This window comes from Danio rerio, chromosome 9, assembly GCF_049306965.1.
Source record: "Danio rerio strain Tuebingen ecotype United States chromosome 9, GRCz12tu, whole genome shotgun sequence".
NCBI classification, from domain to species: domain Eukaryota; kingdom Metazoa; phylum Chordata; class Actinopteri; order Cypriniformes; family Danionidae; genus Danio; species Danio rerio.
Genome location: NC_133184.1, coordinates 42,778,030 through 42,797,703, shown reverse-complemented (window position 1 = coordinate 42,797,703; position 19,674 = coordinate 42,778,030). Strand labels below are relative to the sequence as shown.

At 34.1% G+C, this 19,674-nt stretch overlaps 1 protein-coding gene across 4 annotated transcripts in view; it reads left to right on the top strand.

The window, feature by feature from the left end:
• ankar (ankyrin and armadillo repeat containing) overlaps positions 1-19,674 on the top strand; it is a 33,911-nt gene that overhangs the window by 11,193 nt on the left and 3,044 nt on the right. For 2 of the 4 annotated variants that reach the window (XM_073911750.1, NM_001040046.2), the window contains 15 exons: positions 2,188-2,410; positions 2,496-2,528; positions 3,554-3,755; positions 5,891-6,099; positions 6,181-6,285; positions 9,111-9,358; positions 10,413-10,581; positions 12,232-12,473; positions 14,784-14,937; positions 15,580-15,741; positions 15,822-15,928; positions 17,740-17,862; positions 17,948-18,106; positions 19,119-19,236; positions 19,431-19,540. In XM_073911750.1, coding sequence (XP_073767851.1) covers positions 2,188-2,410; positions 2,496-2,528; positions 3,554-3,755; positions 5,891-6,099; positions 6,181-6,285; positions 9,111-9,358; positions 10,413-10,581; positions 12,232-12,473; positions 14,784-14,937; positions 15,580-15,741; positions 15,822-15,928; positions 17,740-17,862; positions 17,948-18,106; positions 19,119-19,236; positions 19,431-19,540 — 2,364 coding nt within the window. The remainder of the gene's footprint in view (positions 1-2,187; positions 2,411-2,495; positions 2,529-3,553; positions 3,756-5,890; positions 6,100-6,180; positions 6,286-9,110; positions 9,359-10,412; positions 10,582-12,231; positions 12,474-14,783; positions 14,938-15,579; positions 15,742-15,821; positions 15,929-17,739; positions 17,863-17,947; positions 18,107-19,118; positions 19,237-19,430; positions 19,541-19,674) is intronic. The other 2 variants (XM_068223336.2, XM_073911751.1) reach the window with 1 other exon arrangement.

The window sequence follows — 19,674 nt, the reverse complement described above, 5'->3', positions numbered from 1 at the left end:
CCAACAATTCAGTGAGTACTGTTGCATATACACCGTAAAAAGCAACAAGTTGACTTTATTTAAAAACAAAGGTGAGTACACCCATTGTAACTAACTGACTGAACTTTTTATTCATTCATTTTCTTGTCGGCTTAGTCCCTTCATTAATCCAGGTCACCACAGCGGAAGGAACCGCCAACTTATCCAGCAAGTTTTTACACAGCGGATGCCTTTCCAGCCGGGAAACATCCACACACACATTCACACACACACACTTATACACTACGGACAATTTAGCCTACCCAATTCACCTGTACCGCATGTCTTTGGACTTTGGGGGAAACTGGAGCACCCGGAGGAAACCCACACAAACGTAGAGGAAAACATGCAAACTTCACACAGAAACGGCAACTGAGCTGAGGTTCGAACCAACGACCTTCTTGCTATGAGGGGATAGCATTACCTACTGCGCCACTGCTTCACCCCAACTGACTGAACTTTTCATAATTATGCAAATAGTTGACAATGTCAGTTTATTTATATAGCACAATAAGGGATGTGCACAGGGACTTTAATTTAAATGCCATCATAATCGCAAGTAAGATCTGGTTTCTTTAAAAAAACTACATGATTGATAAATGATATTAAGTGGGTCTCAGACAGGACAAGAAGCACTGCAATAAATTACATTGATCCACGGTAAATATGGCAAATATGGACATTTTTTTTACCACATTCTTTTCAGTGGAGTTTCTGTGCTCGATTGCTGATCTTAATAGCTCTTATGGTTGAGCTAAATGGTCTTTCATCTCATTTTACTCTAGAACAACTAGATGGAGGTCTATTAAACTGACTAGATTTTAAAGAAATTACATTATCAATGCTGTAAAATGAACCTTATTAAATTGAAAATAGTCAAATTAACCATTTACCGGAAGTTTATCGGTGGCTGGAAAACACATGCTGTGCATATAGGCCATTGAAAACAATCCAAGTTATAACTAAAACCACAAAACAAGATTAAAACTGAACTGAACTAAATTAATAAACTCCAATAAGAAAAAGGTTTCTAAATGATAAAAGCCAGTAAAATACTAAATAAAAAGCATTCAGTTGTTAAATTCTTTGTCAAACAGGATTTTTTTAACTTGGATTTGAAAACAAAGATGGTGCCAATCTGACAGATGTGGGCAAATCATTCCAAAATTTAGGAGCAGCTAAAAAAAATTGATTGCCCGCACATTTTAACCTAGACAAAAGTCTGATTTAATGAGGGAAGTGATCTGGTTGGATGATGCTCAGTCAACAGGACAGACAGGTAAGATGGGGCAAAGGTATTTCTCGCAACTGAATTTTGAAGGAATTGTTATCGAGACATAGCTGAATGGCTAATCCCAACATAAACTAAATTGCAGCACATGAAAAAAATGTTCTCTGTTTGTTCAAACTAATTTAATGAGCTGAAATGACACAACTCTAAAGGTGTTTTTGGGACAGCTTAATTGTTTTATGTTTAACCCACTCAAATTTGTAAAAACGAATAAGTTTACTTAATTCCTTCATGTTGTCGCAACACAAATCGATTGTGTGGAAACCAGCATCTTTTACAGTATAGTCCACCCTTGAAGAAACAAAGGCATTTTATTTTTTTAAAGAAAAAAAAAAAGGATATGTGACGTAGTGGCGCAATAGGTAGTGCTGTCACCTCACAGCAAGAAGGTCGCTGGTTCGAGCCTCAGCTGGATCAGTTGCTGTTTCTGTGTGGAGTTTGCATGTTCTCCCTGTGTTCGCGTGGGTTTCCTCCGGGTGCTATGGTTTCCCTCACAGTCCAAAGACATGCTGTACAGATAAATTGGGTAGGCTAAATTGTCTATGTTGTATGTGTGTGGATGTTTCCCAGAGATGGGTTGCGGCTGGAAGGGCATCCACTGCATAAAGCATGTGCTGGATAAGTTGGTGGTTCATTCCACTGTGGCGACCCCAGATTAATAAAGGGACTGAGCCAAAAAGAAAATGAATGAATGAAAAAAAAGGATTTAGTTCATTTAAATCGCTTCAAATAGTTCATTTACTTAATTCTTTAAGGTTTACTCTCTTTTTTAATTAAAGTCAACTAATTGCTTTAAAAGGAGCAGGTTTACTCTCTTTTGTAAGTAAAATCAACTAAACACTTTTACTTTTTAAGATCAAAATGTGTGTGTCACTCAGAATGTGGCGTTTGGGCTGAAGGCGGCAGCAGAGAGAGGACTATGTGCAGTGTTTTCCTCATTGAGTCGTAGGGTCCCGCCGTCTCTCCTGCATGCTCTTGATGAGCAGGGTTTCTCTCTGCTTCATCATGCTGCCATCAACAACCAGACACACATCATTGTTCAGCTCGCGGCTGCAGGAGTCAACCTGAACCAGACACGCAGCGAGAGATTCACTAACACAGGTCAACACAGTGCCAGTCTCTACTTATGTGCAGCTGGATTTAGACATTTCTATTTGTTCTTATATTACATTTTCTCTACTGACAGGACAATCAGGGGTCAGATTCATTGAAGGAGCTGGTAAGGGGATTAACCTGGACATTTTAATAATTAATTATTAAATTAATAATTTATATATAATATTTAAATGTACCATATTTAATTATATTAATCAAACATGAACTATTAATATTATCATCATTATTAATAATATTATTTTTAATCAATGGCAAATAATTATAGCAACTATAATATTTATTATAATATTATATAATATATCATTATTATTATTATTATTATTATTATTATTGTTAGTATTTATATTTTTGGTATTTGTATTATTATTAAGTATTATCAAATATTATTATTGTAAGTAACACCTCATAGTACTACAACTGCCACTAATACTATTCATAAAATAATAATTAAAGCAAAATTGATGTGAGTAATGTTTATTACTATTATTTATACTAATTATTTAATAATAATAATACCAATTATTATCATTAATAATGTTATTAAAATAATTGTTATTACTTTATTATTAATGTTTGTTATAATTATTACTTTGTTATTATTTGTAATAACTATATAATAATAATAATAATATTATTATTATTATTATTATTATTATTATTATTAATGTTTAGTATAATAATCATTATTTATTATTATTTGTAATAATTATTTAACAACAATAATAATAGTAATAATAATAATTATTAATGTTTATTATAATAATAATTATTACTTTGTTATTATTATTAATACTTATTATTTTGAAGATTAATAATGTTTATAATAATAATTATTATTACTTTATTATTATTTGAAATATTTTTATACTAATAATAATTATTATAATAAATGTTATTATTATTTATATGTTTTTATTATCAATATTATGATCAGTAGTAGTATTAGTGGTGGTAGTTAAATTATCACAGTAGTATTATTAATATTATTATTGCCCTTTTTAATTAGGTGACAGTCCAAAATTAATTTACAGAGCAAAACAGAAGCAATAGTTTAATATCAATGATGTGGAACTTGGTCTGATGTGCACAGAAAGCATTTATAACTTTCTTTAAACGTTCCTCTTTCAGGCCTCACACCAATGCACCTGGCAGCACAGTGTGGTTCCCTTGAATCCCTGAACTGTCTTCTAGCACTGCGAGCCGACTACAGAGTTGTGGATAAGAGAGGTTGGATGGCCATTCATTTTGCAGCCTTTTATGGGCAGGTGGCATGCATTCAGGTGCTATGTAGGAAAGACCCAACATTACTGGAGATGAAGACCCCTGCTGAGTACGTAATATATTTTAATTTCTTTGTTTGTTTTCTAATTTAATATCATGTGATTTATTCCTGTGATGGTATATCTGAATCTTCAGAATTATTACTTTGATCTTCAGAGTTACATGATCCTTCATAGGTAATTTTAATATGCTGGTTTGGTGCTCAAAACTTTTTTCTTTTTTTTTCAAATATATTTTTATTGCATACATTTTCACATTTATTTACAGATGTAGGGTACACAGAGCTTTACATGAGAATCCAGAAGGTGTACAAGAATACAGTTTTTAAAAATAAGTAATTTACATTAAGAATTTAAAGATACTGTATAATGACAACAGTATTATGACAGTTATGGTATTAAACTACCATAGCAATAAAATAACTTCAACAAATTTTCAATCGCTAATCTAGATGCAGTGGCCCTGCAGCTGAATGGCTGTACGCACTGTGCGTACCTATCATGAGAGGCTGGGAATAATTGTGGCTTTTTTATTTATTCATTTATTTACTACATAGTTTAAATAGATTATTAAACAGTATACACTACAATATATTGACTAAGCAAAATAGAATGACAACAAATGAAGGTGTGTATTTGAGTGTTTTAAAGTGTGTATGTACTTGCATAGTGGGAGATGGGTAAAGAAATCTATTGGCTTTAGTTTTGCTGGTGGTTTTTCCGCATAATAAAAATTGCTATTCAGATAGCGATTGTTTAACACAAGGTTCAAAATGCACTCAAAACAGACAAACTTAGGGGAGACATTTGCCAAAAGGCCTAAAACTAATGACAAATACTGATCCCCCACACGGAGTGGTCCGCAGTCAGCACCTGAGTCGAGCAAACTCTTTCTTTCATCTGACAGATCAGATTCAGTTGCTGCGCAGCCTCCTCGCATGAAACAGCTACCATTCAAGGTGTTTTAAACTATTTTATCTGACTGACTGGCATAAATAAGCAGACATCTCCATTCTGACAACAAGTTTCTGAGATTTCTCACACTTTTAACCGAGTTTGTTCCTTCGTGGTAATGTTGGAACATGTTCAGTGCTGTTGCGAATACTTTGTAAACGACTGTCCTGCTCATTGAAATTATTTGATTAAATAAATTAAATTGTATTGACCGGCGCAACATGAAAAACAGTTTAATATGCTTCTCTGAAACTGAATATTTCAATTTTATTTTTTTTAGGCTAGATTAGGCTATAATTTTGTTGAAGCATAGCAGATTTGTTTTAAAGTACTTCACCTCAAATGTTATTCGTTCTTCTATTTTATCTAGAAGGTAACTCACCAAGAAAAATATTTGAACAAAAAGACAAAAAACATATAAAATTCATTTTAAAAAGCCATTTTTTTCCAAGAAAAATATACAAATAATGTTTTTGTTTGAGACTTTTCACTACTCAACTGTGTGGGTGGATGATTTACAGTCAGTGGAAAGTAAGGATTTAATTAATGCTTCACTAATTGTATTGTATCACAATCTTCTGTTATATTTGCAAATGTTATAATATGTCATAATTTTAAAGATTCTGTCCAGAGCATCTGCTTTTTCCTTGGTGATGTTGTGCTTTTATTACATTTAGACTTCAATGGAATATTAAAATTAAAAAGGAAATGAATTATGTCATAACGAATGCCCTTAAATAATGTAGCCTCAGACAGTAAGCATCAGTGTTCCTTGACATGATTAGGGGAAGGGGGTGGGAATAATTGTGCGTACCTTGGAATAAAATCCTTCAGGCTCCTTTGTCCAGCTGTGTGTTTATTTCTTAGCCTAAACTGTGGTCAGGTTCTTATCTACATTTCTTTAAAAAAAATCAGTTTCAATCAGATAAAAATAAAGAACTTCTAAAAATAAAACTTAAAAAATATAGTTGAATAGTTTAAGTAAAAAATAATACTTAAATGTTTGGAAACGTTGTCTTTAAAATTGTATGCATCTTTCCTGGATAAAAATCTTCATTAATTAATTCTTGATAATTAATATATTTAAAAAACATCATACCTTCTCCAAAAAAATTTAATGGAGGCAAATTCACATTGCACATATCTAGTAGGTTGAGCATCAAGTTTCATCATAATATAAAGAAACACACCAAATGTACTTTCGAAATGTCAGATGATGAATGTTTTGCAGGTATGGCAGCTCTCCACTGTTACTGTCAGCGACCTCAGGTTCAGTGGAAGCTCTGGACTTCCTGTTGTCCACAGGGGCAAACTGGAGAGAGGAAGACAGCAAGGGAAATAACTGTGTCCACCTGGCAGCTCTTTACTTTCACACAGATGTCCTTAAACACCTCATTCAGCTCAATCTGGATGGCCTTCCTGTGTGGAAGATTCTTGTCGGTATGATATTGCAGAAATGTGTATTCTGAATGGTTCTGTTATTTAAAATAACCTCCTGATATCTGCTTTTTTTCCCTGCAGAAATGCTCCAGATTGAGGACTTTAAGCGGATGGAGAAGACCCTCGGGTGTCTTGAGGCTCTCTGTGTAAACACTGAGTCCTTCAGTGAGGATATATTGGATGCAGGTCATAGATATAAATAATAATAATAATAATAATAATACATTTTATTTATATTGCGCTTTTCTCAAACTCAAAGCGCTAACAAGAGCATCAAAACACAGAAAAACATGAAATATACAAAAAATTAAGAATGATAATAATGATAAAAAAATACATATTAAAAGAAAGACTCATAAGTTATAAGCAATAATTAAAAGATGAGTCTTAAGAAGTTTCTTAAAAAAGTCCAGGGAACTGGCGTTCCTGATGTTTTTGGGAAGAGCATTCCACAATTTGGGTGCACGATACGAGAATGCCCTACCTCCTATGAGGCTAAGTTTGCAACGGGGCTGAAACAAGGTGAGCCCCGAAGCAGAATGTAAAGTCTTAATATACAAAGTCTAAATAATGTCATTATATACAGTATATATATATATATATATACTGGTGGTTCTCAAATGATTGTTTGTGGCCATCAAATGTCTGTTTTTACTAGAACAGCATAAAATAAACTGACAATAAGTATGATGTATAATTCATCAAACATTTAAAAGTATGCATTAAACATGGTAAATCCAGAAGATTTGTAGATTTGAATTTATAAATAATATATAATAGCACATATTTATAAATTATTTTGAATAAACAAAAATTAAAATACATCGTTTTAAAAATACAGTAGCCAAAACTTTTAAAAACACTGCCATGGATAGCATATAGAAACTGGTTTTGCTATGGGATTTTAATTATATATACCTTTTTGTATCATAACTCTGTGAAATATGTGTGATATATAAACAGAATTCTGACTTTATTTTTGAATTAATATTTCACAATAATAAATCTTAAAATTTACATTTTTCCCTCAGAATTATTGCAAACATTGTGTTGTTGAGATTTATTTATTTATACATTTTAACAGAATTAAAACTTTATTGTTCAGCAGATTAATAGATATTTGGTAACACTTTAGAATAATGGTCCATTAGTTAATGTTAATGTATTTACTAAAATTAACTAAGTATGAATAGTTTTGTAAAGCTTTTATTAGTCACAGTCAGTGTGTGAACAAGTGGTCAACTTTTTTGGTAGTAGTTTGGTAAAACATGCTTCAGGGAATCAAATTTATGAATGTATTTAAACTGCATAAAATTTATCAACAAAATGTAAATGTTTTCAGTGTTTTGAGGGATATTTTGTTACTATTTTAGAGCTTACTATAGGTCAAACTATGTGTTTAACTTTTCCTTTTTAGGCGACATGCAGATATAAACACCTATTTTACAAAAAACATATTTTGTACATACTTAAAATGTCTTTTGGTGCTCTAGAACTGCCAGTTTCAGACTGTTGAATAATATGTGGTAACAGTTTATTTTGATTGTCCATTTGAGTATTAGTAGACTGCTTAATATCTGTTGATACTGCTCCTTCAACAGACATTAGACTGACTAAAAGAAACTTTGCAAGTACATGTCAACTTACACTAACCCCAACCTTCTACTTATAATCTAATGAGAATTAGTTGGTATGTAGAAGCAATGAAACTTAAATTCAACAAACGGACCATCAAAATAAAGTGTGACCTGATATTTTCCCTAGCATTGATTGGCGTGATAATGCATTCACAATGGTATAAATCGATATGTAATGTATATTATACATTTTTAAGTATTAATGTTTAAGGTTTAAATCAGAAAAAGCAATTTCTTTCTATTAAAGAGCTGATCCACCAATACACCTTGTTTTAATGTCTTTCAGGGGGGATCAAACATTAATTAGGGGGGTCAATCCCCCCCAAACCCCCAACTAATTCCCACCCTGGTCGTAGTGCAACATTAGTTAATGCACTGTGAGTTAACGTTATTTAATTTAAATAACATGAACTAACATTAACAAACGCGAATATATACCATAATAAATGTATTACTAATAGTTTGTTCATGTTAGTAAATACAATATCTAACATTAACTAATGGACCATTATTTTAAAGTGTTGCTAAATATTTCTGTACAGGTTTCACTATTGTCCTGTACATTAGGATACACACGGTAAAACCCAACAGGCAATTTTATCACATGAAATCAGTGTATTTAACTCAAAATGTACTGAAAAAGGATTCCACTAATTTAAAAAGAGTTTTGATCTCAGTGTTGAAGGTAATGAGTTAATTTAATACCTCAATACTTCAACGTAAATGGAGTAAGTTCACAGTTCTCGTATAGATTAGTTTTTTTCTAACTCAAATGATTTGTTGCAATCAGTTTCCTCAAACAGTTTGTACTCACTTGGTTTAAGTTCTCTTCATTTATTGGGTTTTACTTTGCTCAAATTTGCTTCGTTTACTCAAATGGATTAAGTTTACAGTACTCATTAGGATTAGTTTTTGAACTTAAATGGTTTGTTGCAATCGGTTTCCTCTAGCGGTTTGAGTTACCTTAAATTATTGGGCATTACAGTACTTAATTGGTTTGAGTTCTCTTCATTTATAGGGTTTTACTTTGCTCAATTTACTTCATTTACTCAAAAAGTTTACAGTGCTCATTAGTTTTTGAACTTAAATGGTTTGTTGCAATCGGTTTCCTCAAAGGGTTTGAGCTACCCTAACTTTTTTGGTCTTACAGTGTTTTTAAATGTAAAATATAAATAATAAAATGCATATCTACCGTAAAAAAACATATAACAATATTTTCCTATTTTCCACATTTTTGAAACAAACATTGTTGCTGTATTGAATTCATCTTGAAACATAAAATCTGAGTTCTGAAGCAAAACGATTGAGAACCACTGATCTAAAAGATAGAAAGATGTTAGCAGATTGTGTAATGCTTCTGTTGCTGTGTTTCAGGAGGTGTTCCAGTGCTGGTGAGCTTGCTTTGTTCAGACAGACAGGTGGTGCAGTGCATGGCTACAGCGGTCCTGTGTCATATGACGGAAAACTCACAAGTCTGTGAAGAACTGGTGCATCATGGTGCTGTACCGATTCTGATCAAGCTCCTCAGTGTCCATCAGCCCGAGCTGGACTCTCGCTGTGCTGTTATACTTGCCGATCTGGCCGCACACAGCAAGCAGCACCAAAGCCTCATTGCTGACTTGGTAGGTCAAAAGTTACGCTATCTGTACACATTTGAGGACCCTACACTTACATGGGATTTTATTGGTCATATTTTAGTTTGGGAATGAATCCACGTTATTTAAGGGATAGTTCAACCAAAAATGCTAATTCTATCAATATTTACTCATTTATTTACTTATTACATTATTTATTATTTACCTATTTTAGTTTTATTGTTTTGTTGAACACAAAATAAGATGATTTGAAGTATGTTGAAATGCATTAACCATTGACTTAGTGTTTGTTTTTTCCAACTATGAGCCAATGGTTACAGGATTCCAGCATTCTTCAAAGTATTATCTTCTTTCGTGTTCATCAGAAAAAAACTTTATCTTTTTGGATCATGTCGTGGGTGAGTAAATAATGACAGATTTCTCATTTTGGGATAAACTATCCATTTAATTATTGACTATGACTTTTTCTCAGACTAACATTTTTATAATAATAGCTTAATAATAATAATACTAATAAATAAGAATAGCTTAGCAATAGCTTATTAATAGTTGGTAGGTTGCTTTTACGTTTAGGTTTGGGATAGGATTTAAGCATCTGAATTACAGTCTTAGTAATCAAGGGAATGCTAAAATAATGGTCCATTAGTTCATGTTAGTTAATGTATTACAAATGTACACTGTCTTACTGTATTATTAATGTTTACTGATATACACTATTAGTAATACATTTACATTTTTTATTTGTCTTTTTTAACTTTAGTTAATGTTTACTTCAATAACGTTAGTTCATATTACTTCATGGTGCATTAACTAATGTTAACAAGTACAACTTTGGATTTTAATAATGCATTAAATAACGTTGAACTATGATTAATAAATGCTTTACAAGATTATTAATTCTTAGTTGATGTTAGTAAATACATTAACTTATAGACCATTAAGTGTTATCATAATCAGAAACAGCCAGTGCTCTAGTAATATTCTGTTAATAAGCATTTATATTATTAGTCAGAATTGGTCCTTAAACTAAAGCCTTCAAAGCTCTTTTTTTTTAACAAATGCCTCAAATTGTTTTGTGCAGGGTGGGGTGGCACTTGTAGTGAATCTTCTGACCTCTGACCTTCAAGATGTTCTAGTAAATGGTGTCAGGTGCATCCGTACTTTATGTGTCAGAAGTCCACACAACCAAACTGCTGTCGCACATGCAGGAGGAGTTCCACATCTCATCCAGATCCTAGCTGTGGATTCTGGTACTGTTTACCTTTTTTGAAATGTACAGTAATGAGCTAAAACAAATGCAGGGTTCCACAGTGAGAACTGCCTAATAGCCTGGTGTCAATATAGAATTTTAAGTGAAAAAGTGAAACATTTTAAACCATTTAAGTGCAAGATTCAAAAAAGAACCTAAATTAATCTTTCATTTTTTGCTTAGGGGTTATAAGAATGTGAAAATTAATGTGTGTGTTAAATGTCTACCTGTTGGTAACAAAAACATAAAAGGACCATCTAACCAACAGTTCCTTAAAAAGATAGTTCAGCTTAATAAATAAATAAAGTCCTCACTATTATCTCAGCCTCAAGTTGTTGTAAATGTATGAATGTTTGACTTCTGTTAAACTCAAAACAAAATAATTTGAAGAATTAAAGACTTAAAAGGAGGTTCAAAAAAGCAATCAAAACATGGTTATTTGATTAGTTTGCATGGTGGATGATGATGTTTTTTATATGTTATTGTATTGTGAATAAGTTTGCTCCTATTTCAAAATGTGGAGGTACTGCTTGTCTTATGAATTAACTGTATACTTTATTTTTTAACAGCGTAGACCACAATGGAAACAAGCCCAGGGCTTTATTGTGTTTTTATCCTCGACAGTTTTATTAAAAATGTATAGGATTCTTGTATTTTTGTACAGTTTGTCTGTAATGTGAATGGACGCTGGACATGGGAAGTGAGGGTCTAAACGCAGGTTTATTGAGAATGGTCAGGCAAGCAATGGTCAATCAGGAGCAAACAGATGTATACGGGCAATCCAGAGTCCTGGTCGATAAACAGGCAGGTGGTCGGTACAGGCAGGCAGCAGGCAACGTAAATAAACAAACAAAACAAAGCAAGGGTCAAACACGGAAGGCAAGGCAAGGAAAACGCACCATCATGTTCACTATAGAGTTTAACAAGACTCAGCAATGAAAGTGTCAAAATGAGCTGTATATATGTGTGTGTAATGAGTCCATGAGCAGCATCAGCTGTGTAAGTCTAATCAGTCAGGATCAGAAACCGCTGTGTGTGTGGTGCAAGACTGGATCTTGTAGTCCATGAAATGGCGGATTTGTAGTCTTGCGGATTTGTAGATTTTTTACCGATCCGTGTGTATACAAGCGATCGGCACAGGCTGGATCGCTGGTGACCGTGACATTGTCTAAAATCTGTCAAATAAAAATTACATTTAAATTCAATTCAATTCAATGATGGAAACCTACATCCATAATAAGAACAAAAAATACTATAGACATCAATGACTGATGCTTTCCAACATTCTTCAAAATATATTCTTTTGTGTTCAAACAAGAAAGGAACTCAAACAGATTTGGAACAAGTGGAGGACGAGTAAATGATGACAGAGTTAAAATCTTTGTGAACTTACCCCTATATTTTTGTATGATTAATATACCTGGGCTTTCAGACAAAGTGAAATAGATAAATAAATTTTGGCTCTTCTGCACTTAAATGGTCTAACACTAACTTGATCAATGTCAAAATACCTTTCTTGATGAGCAATCTAAAATAATAATAAAAACTATATGACAATTCTGTTCTGGATGCTCTGTCATTTCAAGAGATTCTGCTGTGAATTTTAAGTCAGTTGTGTTTAGATTAAACAGATGTGTGTTTTTCTTGACAGATACACTGCAAGAAGAGGCCTGTCTGGCTCTTGCTGAATTATCTCGGGGTCACAGGGAGAATCAGGCACTCATATGTGAGGCAGGAGCGGTTGGTGCCTTGGTTCAAGCCCTGAGACACAGAAAGATATCGGTGAAGGTCAAAGCAGCTTCAGCGCTTGAATCTCTAGCCAGCCACAATTCTGCCATACAGCAGTGCTTCCTCAGACAATCAGCTCCTAAATACCTTCTACAGCTTTTAACGGTAATGTAACTGCATCTTTAGCACCCTGTTTAAACTTCTATTGAACAATTGCCCCTGTGAAACAAAGACTTTAGTTTGTAAGCACATAAATAAAACATATTTATTAAAAGGATGACTGCAAATTTAAAGTTAAAATTACAATTTAAAATGTACAATGTTTATTTTGCTAGCACACGTTGTTATTCTTGAGGTGAACAATTAACTGCAAGTTAATCCACTGTTTTGGTAGTCCCCAATCAAAGTCTGACAATCAAATAATTTTGAGGAAATCAAAGTCTCTGTTGACGTCAACTGGATGGCTTCCATAGCAACGTTCTTCACCATGGCTCTTTTACCATTGCTGAGGGAATGATGCACAAATAGAAAGCCCTTCCTCCTATTCAATATTTTGTTTCAGTTAGAAATACATTAACATACTAATATAAAAGTCTCAGCAATTAAAAAAAAGTCATTGGATAGTTAAGCAAATTGAAGACTCTGAGTCAGACCAAAACGCGAGATGGGTCTGAAATACGGGAGACTCCCGGGAAAAATGGAAGTGTTGGCAGATATGATCATGATAGATTTTGATAATACACTGCTTAACATAATTTAATAAATATTTGAATGATTTCTAAACATGGCAACCTGGCTTTTACATTAACATTTTTGGTCTCTTTGTTAAATTAAAAAAATCTAAAAATGACTTTTGCTGTTTGTTCAAACTACTTATTTAAAATGAGCTACAACAACACAATTCTTGAGTTTTTTGGCGGAATACAGAATTGCTTTATGTTTAATCCACATCAATTTGTAAAACCTAATAAATTAAGTTCTTTATGCTGTCCCAACACAAAACGATTTTGTGGAACTCAGCATTTTTTACAGTGTAGTTTTAAATACCTCAACCAGTTTTTACATAAAGGGCTCTATTTTAACAATCTAGGCGCAAAGTCTAAAGCGCATGGCTCAAAAGCATTAAGGGCTTGTCCAAAACCACTTTTGCTATAGTAAGGACGAAAAAAATATGCTTGGAGCCCAGGCGCATGGTCTAACAGGGTTGTGCTTATTCTCTTACTGAGTCATAGGTGTGTTTTGAGCATAACATACATAAAACCAATCAGAGTCTCATCTCCCATCCCCTTTAATAGTCACTTTAAGAGTCAGTTGAGTTGTGTCATGGCGTATTTGCTATTTACATGGCAGACTTTGTAATTGAAAAAACCGAACGCTTCACTAGCGAGAAAACAGTTAAACAGACCATCTGCAGCGCGTGGATAAAGAATGAGCCTCCCCCATTCGGCCTCTTTACTCTCTCATGACTTTACTCCATTACATTCGTGGATAAGGAAATGGTGGAAACTCATTTCACTGAAGACATCCATTAGCCTACATATTTAATTGTGTTTGTTAAGCGCAAGGATTTGTTTCAAAACTTTTTCTAATTTCCAGCAAACAAATAAATAAATAAACAATCATTTTGAAGTATGGCGAAAAAAAAATGTTATATATAAACACATAAAATTCTCCCAAACCTGACAGGTGGACAAATCTAAACTTGTTTTTATTAAAACAAATATAAATATTCATATAAAAAAATATATTGCTAATAATAATAACATTATACAAATGCAAATTGTCATGAATTAACTGAAAAAAGCTCCCCTGAGATGAAGAAGGCATGGCGGTAGTGGTTTTTATATTTTTATAGAAATAATATTTTTTGTAACATTTTAATCCTTTAATTTTTTTCATATGTAAGTATATTTGTGTATTGCTGTACCTCCTGTGTGTGTATGTGTAAGTAACGTGCTCTGCTCTGGACTTTAGACCAGCTTTTAGGTGGTTGATGGCGTGGTCTATTTCAGTTCTTCAAAAAAGCAACGCACCACCAATGCGCCTTAACACACCTCCTTTTTTGGCCAGCACACAAATGAGTCCACATAGTGCCGCAAATGAATTTGATATTTAAACAATAAAGTGCAAAACGTGAAAATTACAGTTTCACTGGTCTGAAAATCGCAACATATTACGCCATAAACGTCTTGCTCCTTATTGCACAGTGTATGATAGGGTCCAAAGTCAGCTCTTGGCACTGTTCGTAGCTTTTAACACTGTGTTCTAAACCCTCTGTTTAAACTTAGGAACTATCAGGTTACATGGGTCTAGGAATGGGTTTTACATGGACTTAGTAATGTACAATGTGAAACAGCAGTTTGTAAATAAAGAGAATTGGTAAATCATAATGAAATATGGAGCAAGGTAACCCAGGAGTATATGGTCAACCATTTCAAGTGTTTAAAGCTCTATTATGACCTTTGCTGTGTTCAGGTGTTCCAGCTGGACGTACGAGAACAGGGTGCGATTGCTCTGTGGGCCCTGGCCGGACAATCTCTGAACCAACAGAAACTCATGGCAGAGCAGATGGGCTACTCTGTTATCCTTGACCTTCTTCTGTCCCCTTCAGACAAAATACAATACGTGGGTAAGACCAGATACAAATAGTGCACTGTCTCCCAAAAGACATCACCTAATTCCATCCAATCAATCAGTCACCCATGAATGTAAGTAACACTCTCGCTGCAAAGCTGTCGTCCAGACAGAAAAAGCACCAAATGCAATAAAAACAGCTTCCCATTGACTACGTGTTGACAGGCACTGGATAAACTAAGCAGATTGACTGCCTGAGCTTCTCCCTGTCACTGACAGAACAGGTCCGGTCCAGCAGGTAAACGGCCAGCACTTCCTGTCTTGAGACAGCAGTGATCTGTTAGACTCATAAGACAGGAAGGCATGCAAAGTGGAATGTTATTCCCCCAGTGGCTTTCTCCGTAAACATGGCTTACAAGACTGTCCCTGTCTCTTGTATTGCGATTAGTGTTAAGCTATGACCTGATTACAGGCTGTGATTCCAAAACGATGCCTAATGCCAAGAGTGCTTCCTTTTCAGGCAGGTGTCTGGATCGTGTCTCATCTGGACGGTCTGTTAAAACATTTGGTTAGACAGATGTTTCCCTTAAAAAATATTTTCAGACAGAGCTGTCCGCACCTTCATATGGTTACACGTTTGGAACAAATCATCCACCCCTCGGAGAACATTATCCACACGTATCTTGCTGTTTCGCAGGATGCCGAGCGGTGATAGCGCTTAGCCGAGACAGTCGTATCCATCAGAATGGCTTTTGCAGGGAAAACGGAGTGCCACCATTAGTGCGCTTGCTTCGAGGGTCTCGAACAGGACAGAAGACCCTGCTTAGTGTCATCGAAGCCTTGGGATGTTTGTGCATTGGTAGTGTTTCACATTTCTTTTAGTTATAAAAGGCTTTGCTTTACAGCTCAAGTTCTAAAACATTTGTTTTGTGGTTGCAGGAGTGGCGCTCACTACAAATAAAAACAGCCAGAAGACTGTTTACAGAGAACAGGCCATTCCTACTTTATTAGAGCTTTTAAAAGCACACAAATCTCAGGAGATCAAGGTGGGTACCAACTCGGAGGCTGGATGTTTTGGAGGTCACATACTTGGCCACTTTGGCCTATAGCCAACAACTAAAGCTAAAGTGATAGTTCGCCAAAAACTTTTTTGTTTTATGAATGATGTGTTCAGTCACAAATCTGTTTGAGTTGTTTTCTTTTGCTGAAAACAAAGAAATATTTTTAAAAATGCTTTTTTTTAAATGCGGAAAACTGGTAATCATTGACTCCTGTAATTTCTGTTTTTTCTACAATAGAAGTCAATGATTACAGGTTTTTAAATTTTTCAAAATATCTACTTCGAGTTCAACTGAAGAAATAAACTTATAGAGGTTTAAAACTAATTTGGGGTGAATAAATAGTGAGTAGATTTTAATTTTCGGGTGAACTATGCCTTCAAGCAGGGTCGAGGCAGGTCTGTACCAGGCCAGAACACTCCTGAGAAAGTTAGTTTGCTGCTGGAAGTGATGCCAGCATGGGGTGCTCACCATGGGCTCACAATTTCCTTTAGATGAGATGTTGTGTGTGGTGAGGGACCTGGTCCCATTCCTCTAAGGCTGGTGTTGCGTCATCCAAATCAGGGGTGGGCAAGTTGGAGATCCACAGTCCAACAATATAAATGAAAATTCTGTCATTAATGACTTAACCTCGTGTTATTTTTAATGCTCTGAGATTTTCAGAACACAAATTAAGTCATTTTAGATGAAATCCTGGAGCTCCCTAATCAAGAACATTTATTATATTGCATTTCTAGTTCAGTGGTGCAACTGTAATCATAAGAAGCTTCAAGAACAATTTTTTTGCACCAAAAAACTGTAAAAAAAATACATTTTTGTTTTCTCTTTCACTTCAGGGTGTGTAATTACTAAAGGCAAGGAGACATATTACCATTTGGGTAATTATTGCCCGTGGTAATGCTTTTTTGGTGCAAATATGATCTTAGAGCTTCATATGAATACAGTTAAACCACTGAAGTCACATGGAATGTTTTGAAAATGTTTTTGGTTCTTTTACTGGTCTTTGTTGTTATACTGTATATGGTAGATGAGGGAGCTCTAAGATTTCATCTAAAACACCTTAATTTATCTTCCAAAGATGAATGAAGTTCTCATGGCATTGGGACAACATGAGGGTGAGTAATTAATAAAACTGAATTTTTATTTTGGGGTGAATTAATCCTTCAGCTCTACAGTACAGTGGCCCTCCAGGACCACAGTTGCCCATCCCTGCTTTAGACTTTGAGTAGATTGTTGTGTTTGATTAGTGTTGGAGTCAAACTCTGCAGGACTGTTGCTCTCCAGAACTGAACTTGGCCACTCAGGTCTGGATGGATCCTGCACACTTGTGTTAATTGGGATGAGACCAAAATCTTTTGTCAATCTGTCATGACAGAATTTCCTAAAAGAAAATGTCAGGTTATATTTTGAAATGTTAGTATTGTTGGTCACTTTATTTTGATGATCCGTTTGTTGAATTTAGAATCATTGCATCTACATGCCAACTAATTCTTATTAGATTATAAATAGACTGTTAGGTTGGGGTCAGTGTTAGTGTAACTTAACATGTACTTGCAAAGTTTCTAATAGTCAGTTAAATGTCTGTTGAAGGAGCAGTATCAGTAGATATTAAGCAGACAGTCAACTAATACTCAAATGGACCATCAAAATAAAGTGTTACTGCATTGCTTAGTTTAGCCTTCATGCACTTTGAAGGCTGATGAAGGCTGTAGCTGTAGACAATTTTTGATAATGTAAAGAGACAAAAGCAGGAAATAACATCATTGATTTTTTTTTTTTTTTTTTTTTTATCAAATAAGGTGCAAGTAGCTCAGACTCTCGCTTGTGTGCTGCTGGGAAACCAAAAACTTCAAAGGGAATTTTGGGAACAAGAGGACTTCTCTTATGAGAACATTGTTGAGCTCCTAAATGCTGAAAATAAAGTAATTCACATTTTTACACTTGTTTATTTTACGCATTATGAATGTGTTTGTTTAAACGAAAAGCTGAGCAAGTCTTTTCTTTCAGAACATTTCTCTGGACGCTGGACATGCATTATCCCTGTTTGCATACAACAGCAAAGCACATCAGAAGGCGATACGACAACTGGGAGGAATTCCAGGAAAAATATATGAGACTTTTCTGAACTCTGACAATGAAACAGAAAAAGCAAAAGCTGCATTTCAGGTACTCTTCGGGAACATTTAGAATAAATGCATTGGGGTCCAAAGGTCCTCATTGAAAATGCTTCAATTATACATATTTTTCTTAACTTTAGATTTAAAAAAAATATCAATTGGCTTTGAAATAATAAGAAAGGTCTCAGACTGCTGCATATCATTGTACACTGATTTTAAAATTGAATGGTAAAATGGATGGTTCATGGAAAAATTAACATTTACTCACTGTTTACTCACAAGTGGTTTTAAACTTTTGTGTTTCTTTCTTCTGTTGAACACAAAAAAGATTTTTTGAAAAGAAAACTTGTAACTATCAACTTCCACAGTTGGAAATAGTATGGAGTTCGGTGGTAAAAATTTTCCAGCTTTCTTTGAAAGACCTTCTTTTCTGTTTAACAGGTTAAAGAAAGTTTGAAACAAGTAATGGGTGAGTAAATGACAACAGTTTTGGGGGAACTATCCTTTTAATTACAAATACAAAAAAGTGACAAGTAATACTGAATAAAAATCTCTAATTCTGAAGTACAAAGTATTTCAATATTTCTCAAACTTACTCTAACAATCGGTTTTATTTTTAGTGTATCAGGAAAAGTATTCATGGCGCTTCCCTTTTTCCACATTTTTTATGTTACAGCCTTATTCCAAAATGGATTAAATTCAGTTATTTCCTCAATTCTACACACAATACCCCATAATGACAAAGTTTAAAAAAAGACTTTTTGAAATTGTTGCAAATTCATTTAAAATTAAAAAAATCTTTTTTCACATTGTCATGGTATTTTGTGTAGAATTTTGAGGAAATCAATGAATTTAATCAATTTTGGAAAAAGACTGCAACATAAAACAAATTTGGAAGAAGTGAAGCGTTATTAATACTTTATGGATGCACTGTAACAGAACAAATGTTATTTTTTACATGGCATGCTCTTACTGTTAAAGAATTTACAATTGTGGGAAAAAATGAATGAAGGGCTGGTGATTTAATCACTCATTTAATTGACCTCTCCTTTATTTGACAGACAGTTGTGTTGGCTAGAGTAATCAGTGGGTCAGATGAAGTGACTTTGACTGCGAGGGGAGTAACTATTCTTGTTGAATTATTACAGTCTGACCAATCCACTACTGTGATCATTACAGGTAAAAAGACCTCCGAAGTTTAAGAACATTTTTCAGAGAGGATGCATGTAATTGAATTAAATCTTGTTCTTTTGAATTCTGAGGGTGATTAACTGCAAGTTGTTTGAACTATTGCTTTAAGCAGCACAACAGTTTGTTGCGTGCTAATCAATTAGTGTATAAGAAAACAAATGTAATAATATTTATGTCTACAGCACAACTTCTTGCTAGTCTTGCTCACATGAGAGCAGGTATTACTGATGCCATTGTCAGCATGGGTGCCACAGAGCATCTGTCTGCTCATCTGGATTCAGAAGATGAAGAGGTAGATCATGTTAAATTACCTTATGTAAATAATATTTCCAAATGAATTAAAATAAGGACTTAAAAGTGCAGTATGTAGGATTGAACTACGTATTGCAGTCCAAATTCATAAATAATGGAGAGTTTTTTTTAAAC